Source organism: Olea europaea, unplaced genomic scaffold (assembly GCF_002742605.1).
Source record: "Olea europaea var. sylvestris unplaced genomic scaffold, O_europaea_v1 scaffold293, whole genome shotgun sequence".
NCBI lineage: Eukaryota > Viridiplantae > Streptophyta > Magnoliopsida > Lamiales > Oleaceae > Olea > Olea europaea.
The window spans coordinates 195,870-202,934 of NW_019247890.1; the positions used below are offsets into that span (position 1 = coordinate 195,870).

General features: G+C 35.7%; 1 protein-coding gene across 1 annotated transcript; it reads left to right on the forward strand.

Moving 5' to 3' along the window:
• Positions 1-438: 438 nt before the first annotated feature.
• Positions 439-6,634, forward strand: LOC111384513 (INO80 complex subunit D-like). Its single transcript, XM_023008795.1, has 2 exons — positions 439-1,191; positions 6,185-6,634. Exons 1-2 carry the CDS (start codon positions 566-568, stop codon positions 6,444-6,446), a joined length of 888 nt encoding a protein of 295 aa, XP_022864563.1. The 5' UTR covers positions 439-565; the 3' UTR covers positions 6,447-6,634.
• The last annotated feature ends 431 nt before the right edge of the window (positions 6,635-7,065 follow it).

The following is a 7,065-nucleotide window of genomic DNA, read 5'->3' on the forward strand; positions in this document are numbered from 1 at the left end:
CAATGCCATAAAAAATGAAAAAAAAATCGACCCCACCCTTTTCAGGGGTCGGTAAGACCCATGTAAGTGCTTGCTCTGTATGCTCAGCACGACTCTATTAAGCCCTCGTTTGGTCCTCATTAAATTTCATTTCATTACATTTCATTTTTCTCTCTTCTATTTTTAACCACATAATCTTTCATAATAATATTATATGTAAATCAAAAAATCTTTCCTTCCTTTTCAATCACTTATTTTAAAAAAAAAATACTATTCTACTCATTTTTATTTCATAAAAATGGGGGACAAATGGAAGTTAAGAAAATACACTAAAAATCATGGGACCCGTCGGTTTCTGAGTGACCTGTAGCATCCCTTGAAAATTTCCCCCTCGCGGTCCGGCTTATCTCAAAGTTTTATAAATAACACAACATTAGAGTGGGTGATTTATTTTTTGAAATAAAATATTCACGGGAGCCCTCTGTGATTTTTTTCCGTACGCAAGGAATGCTGCGTATATAAATAGGGCTCTTTCCAATTAATTCGCTGACTAAACAAGTCGTCTCTCCGAGATTTCGTGCTACCTATGGCCCCTACAGCCGGCGGCAGCGCCGCCATCTCCGTCGCCGCTAACAACAACCGCTACCAAAATTCCGTTTCTGCTCCTTCCCTCGCTGGGAAACCTGACCAAAAACCCTTGTCTCTGCACCCTAAACCCTTAGCCACTGACATGATTGATCCTTCGTCGTCATCGTCAATGGGTCCAGTGTGGATCGATGGATCCGAAGAGGACTTGATCCTATCCAAGTCCGAGTATCTGACCCGACACGAGGTGCTAAAACGCCGGGCCCGCCGGACTAAGCAACTGGTCCGTATTTACCGGGACCACTACTGGGCGTTAATGGAGGAGCTTAAACTCAAGTACAGAGATTACTGCTGGGAGTACGGAAAAAGTCCTTTTCAAGAAGATGAAGAGAACGAGAAAATCAACTCGAATTGCTGGGACGGAACAAGAATAATTCAAGAGAACTTTAATGGGATTGGTAGTAAGAATGGAAATTCTGGGGTTAACAGTGGGAATAATATTGTTAATAGGTGTGGGGTTCATGGGTGCAAGGCGAAGGCCATGGCATTGACCAACTTTTGCCATATGCATATACTTTCTGACTCCAAGCAGAAGCTCTATAAGGCTTGCAATTTCTCCATCAAAAGGTTTGCTTCTTATCTTTGATATTTTACCCCTTCATTTGTGTATGCTTTGACACGTCGTACATCGTTTTCTCAACTCTGTATATTGATTTCGCGAACACTAGCTCACAGCCGTTCTCTCTCTCTCTCTCTTTTTTTTTTTGGTACCTTGTTCTTTCCTGCTGCCTATTTGGGGCTATCGAATGGTGCTGGCGCTTTATTTTAAGATTGTTCTCCTACTGAACGGCACGATTAGAACGCCCTGGGAATCATCATTTTGTGCTTGTTTGATTCCCTTTAATTGGAGAGGAAACGACTTTTGAATGGTATTTTTAGGAGAATGTGTGGTTAAGAATTAGGGAAAAGTTTTGGGAGAACGCATAGAATATTTTATCGAGTGAATATATTTTAAAATTTCCGCGTAGCAAACCGGAAAATAAATTAATGGGAATTGGGAATCAAACAGGCCCTTATATTCGTTGGCTGCTTGGGATTGTTGGTTTGTGTTTATTCATGGTCGGTAGGCAGCAATTATGGGTTTTCTGGTGTGGTATCAGCTGCTTTGGCAGAGTAAATATTGTTTGCTCTGTGGACCCATCATGAATTGGCTGATTGTAGGCCTAAAAATTTGGAATAAATTCTTTAAATTTTCTTAAAAGGGTAAAGTACTATGTCAACAATAGAAACTGCATGTTTAGAAGCATCAAAAGTTAATAAATTCGATGATGCTGCATTGGCATACTTAGTGCAACAAATGGGGGTGGTAAAAAAATTGGTTTGGTATGCTTTTATGTCCAGACCAGACTTGAAAGGAATAAATTCAAAGTTTTAAGGCTAGAAACGAACTGGAACCTTATCTTCCAGGACTTTTGTTGTCTTGTTCATTTGTATCCTTTGAATTGATCTTAATTTTTAAATTAATTCATAATTCCTTACTGACCAATTCGCCAACTTTTTTAAAGTTGTTTTTTTCTCACAATTGAAATAAACTGCGAGACTTCCATCACCCAGTGTTTCCTGTTCCTTCATTATGCACACATAACAGACACGCATGCATATAAAGAGACTACATGGGCCATCTTAGTACAAGAAAAGATAACTGAATATATCATATTATAAACTTTCAGTCTCCCTTATGTATCTTTAGTTTTAGTGTAAAGAAATACAAAATACTGATCTCCAATAAAAATTCTTGAAATAAAAAACTGGAGAAAGAATCCTCTCCTTTTCTGTTTGCAGGTGCCAATGACTCTCAATTAAGATTTTGGAGAGAAATAGCCAAATGGTATTGGGTCATTGGCCGGAAGAGATCAAAATTGGAATCAAAATGCCAACTGAAGAACAAAGAAAGACGAAGGCTATACTAATAAAGGACTTTGTGATTTAGTGTCATTTGTTTGTAGGTGGTTTGTTTTTTTTGCTTTTTTTTTTTTGGGGTCATATTATATAGTGGAGAAAGGTGTGATGTTTAGTTGGTACAATTCACTAACGAAAGTGATCCAAAAAATTACGGTGAAGCAGCTTTCCATTCGGTTCAAAGCTAGAAACCAAGGCCCTGACCGAATGGTCCCTATTCTCATTTACAATTTTACCAAAACTAATTTTTGTTATTGAATTGATTCAATCACGACCAATTCGATTTGATTCTTTTATGGTTCAACTAGTTTTGGAAATTCATGCAACCCTTGGCAACGGATGGCTTGGAGTTGAAAAGATGCAGCATAGAAAGGATTTTTGTAAACTATTACTTGGACATAACATATCCATATAATTAAAGAAATTATTACGAACAACGATTTGCAATAACTAATTTGCATTAACATCCGTATCTGTAATTGATGACACAACAATATAGATAGAAATCTTAACTATATTAGAGAAGTACGGATATTTGGGGTGTAGAGATTAATGAAGAGAATCAAGATCAGAAAAGCAATTGGTCCAAGCTCGAATCCCATCGAATTATGGAAATGTCTGTGTGGGTAGATACTTATGTTTATTGAATTATAGAAAGAGATTTTCAAGAGTAAAAAGATGATTTTTTATTTTATGAAAGTTTGTCACGTGTCAAACCTTTAATGAATATATGAATGTGGCTTAATGGCTATTTTATTTATTGCATTTCTTGTAAGAGTTGATGTATTGAACATTGTGTTGCAAGATTATACATTGATATAGGGTTTCTTTATGTTTTGGAATTTGGATGTGTATTCAAAATAATATTAATAAAAAAGGTTCATATTTGCTATGATTTGGTTTGGTTGCAAGTTGTAACATAAAACTTGTGATTATTAAGCTCTTGTTTGGTCTCAATTTTGTAAAATTCATTTTTTTGCAAACTCATTCTCAACCTAACATTTCATGGGATCCACAAGTTTTATTAACTTTTCAACCACAATCTTCGTCAACTCTTATCAGAATATATTAAAAGCATTCTTTTTTATTTAAATGAAATAGGGGCTAAAAATGGTACAGGTTCTTTTCTTGATATGGTTTTTCTGAATTTGAGCAACTTCTGTATCAATATTAGATTACTCAGACATATGAACTCAAAATCCAAAACCTAAACTAGATTTGGCATTCATATTGCTAGCCTCGAAGATGTGGACCTGTTTCTTATCTCAAGACATAAGACTTGGTAGATTTGGAGATGATACTATATTTCAAGTGAGAAATTGCATCAGATGTATTTTCTTTGTTGAATATTCATAATGAGAGATATTTAATCCTAGGTGATTATGTCATATCTAAAAATGTAGGTACTGTCACACAAAATTATTTTGTAAATATCAATATGTGCTTTAAATTTCCAAATAATCTCCACTATTATGCTGATGACAAGATTAATAATTAGTTTTCCATTTGTATTTCTAAGAAGTGGGTTCAAATTGTTTGGAAATTCTAATTCTCCCATCTCCCCCCATTTTGGTATTCGAGAGATGCCTTCCTCTTGTTCCCAATCCCTTTAGCAACCACGACACCACTACACCAAAAGCAAATCAACTTTTATGCCTCCTAGTTATTTAATAAAATAAAGAATGCAAAAATCATTCTTGTCTATCCTAAATAGATGAAGAAAAGACAATAATTATCAACTCCTTTTCGGTTTCATCATTCTAAAAAAATTTCTGTTTGATCATGAGGTCTGTGGCCCCAAAGTAGCGATCTTAGAATTGAAGTAGCATGTCAAGGCCTGAGTTGTTGATGGAATGAAATAGACTATGAAAGTTGATAGGCATCCAATTTTCTGTTTTAATGGCATCATTTGTGACAAAATGGTAAGAGGAAAGTATCTATGATGATTATTTTCTGTTGTTGGATCTGACTATATCTGGACTGAATAGGCTCATTGCACTATCACAGGTTCACTAATATTCTTTTTGCTATGAAGCTTATCAATAGAGATTTAACTTAAATTTCTCACTGTTGTATGGTCTGCCATAGGGATGGCATGGGGCTGCAGCGGCCTTCCTGTCCCCACTCTGTTGGGATTTTTGGGAATGCGGGGTGGGGTGGGGGTTAAAATATCCTATTTACAACTACGTTTAAATATTTATTTTGTTATTTTTAACTACGATTTAAATTTAAAAATATAATAATATAATAAAAGATTTAGGGCAGGCATTGTGGGGGTGGCCCAGAGGCTGGATCTTTTGTCATCTATAGTCTGCCAGTTTGAACCATTGGCATGTATTATGACCGACATGTTTCAGTGTATCTTCCCTTTTCCCTAGCCTTGGAGAAATTCATAACTCGTTTCTTTTTGCTGGAATAACTGAACAACCAGAGCTTATGATTAGAATAGCAATAATCTGGTAATTGGAGAATTATTCAGGAGGCCCAGTGCATGACGGAAACGGAAATGAATTATTGACAAAAAAAAACAAAGTTGCTAGGGAAAAAGTTCTGAGTTCCTTTGCTATTATTTACTCTCTAGCTTTCTTAGACCATTTAGTATTCTTTTTTATCATGGAAGAGGTATACCTAAATGTGGCAACCGAGAACAAGTGCTGTGAACTCAGGACTAAGTTGTTGGATTTCAAGATTTGTATTCGAGGTTTATATTCATGCATAAACGGACATCCAATAACTGGTTCTGCTCGTACATGTTAATGTTTTGCTTCATAGTGCATACCATATTGTTTTCCCTTGGTGTCTGTAATGTACTTTAGACTAGGGGTGTCTTTTTCCTAGTCATTATTTCTCTACTTACATTTAGGTTTGGATTTTCAATTTTGATGTTATTTAGAAAAAAAAAATGTAAATTATTTATATTTTGTTGTGACCTTGTTTCTATCCAGCCTAAGTTATCATGAATGACAAGATAAATCATGGAGATCTGAATCACAAGTGATCATTGATTCATGCTGATTCTTTTGCGTCAATCAGAAGAAATTTTGAGATATAACAATGCAGTATAGGTTTTAAATTGATGATACTTTTCATAGTTGAGTGGTGTTGTAATTGGCTCTCTCATAGATCATGAATATCTCAAGAATCTTGATCTGAAGCACAATATACTTGTTTTGAAGATGGTTTGATATTCTCCCACTGCATGTGTGTACTTTATAAGTCAACCTTGAATGAGCCTAAACCATGAAACAGGGTTGTTGTAGAAAAATAAAAGGGTCATCTGCTAGGCGAAGCAGCACGAATGCTGTAGCCTAGATGGCGGAAGTCTTGTAGTCGAAAACATCACTAGCTTACGCTTTGACCCGAGTAGCATGGGATGTGGAATTCTGTGTGAATCAGTAAGGATCACCTTGCAAGACATCTAGGAATATAGGGAATATCTTTCTATTGTTGACACTGTGAATTCCTTCCTTTTTGGTTATGGAGAAAATAATTCTCACAATTAATTTTCTGTTAAGATAACAATATCTGCTGCAAGATCTAACAAGATAAGACCTTTCTGGGTACTATTCTCTGACTTTTTCTGGGTACTATTCTCTATCTTGTAATCTTACCTTTACCGAGAATAACTGTTTAATATTCTTTTGTAATTGTCATGTGCCAGTTCGCCTACAGGACCAATACTTTGTGGGAAACCAATACTAAGATCAACAATTCCTTCTTACTGCCCTCTTCACTTTCAAAAGGCTGAAAAGCACGTGGCACGTGCTTTGAAGAAGGCAGGGCTTAATGTCTCTTCGACAAGTAAGCTTGCTCCCAAGTTCCATGTGGTAGTTGCTGAATTTGTCCGCCAAATCCAAAGCAAGAGAAGCGCACAAAAGGTGACTTTGGGAAGTGCTGAGGTTAAGCAGGAGAATGTTTGTTAAAGCTCTAGGTAATGCAAATATGTATTTAGTACCTATGTATTTTTTACTGCAAGAAAGTTTGTGAACCGCAAACGGTAGATTGGAGTAGAAATTGTATCAGCGTTACATGGACTTTAGGTGGGGCATGAAATCCGTGGCTTGGATGATTGATTCTTGTGCATATTAAAGGTATCATTCCTTGATTTATCTGTTCTTCTGTCTTCAATGTACATTCTACTTACTAGGATTTTGATCTTTGATGCATGCACTGGTCTGAAAAGAAGTTTAGAGTATTTCCACAAATATTAGGATAAAGAAATAGAATAAAATATTTGCATTATTATGGTTATTATTACAATAGTAGCAAAGAAGGATTCATTTAGTTGACTCCAAATTTGGTTGCAATGTTGTATGATGATTATTTCAGTGCTGCAAATTTATGTCTGCATGTCTACTTTTTGGGTCAATTGATAGTTGCTGCACATGACAGTTTACTGTAGTAACTTGTTTCTAAACGAATCAAGATTTAGACTAGCTTTGACTCCAGGTACCATTGTATGTATATTTGTTTGAGTATATGCATTATAATTATAAATATGCATTTAGTTATGTGAAAAAGGGGCAGTTATGCACTTATACC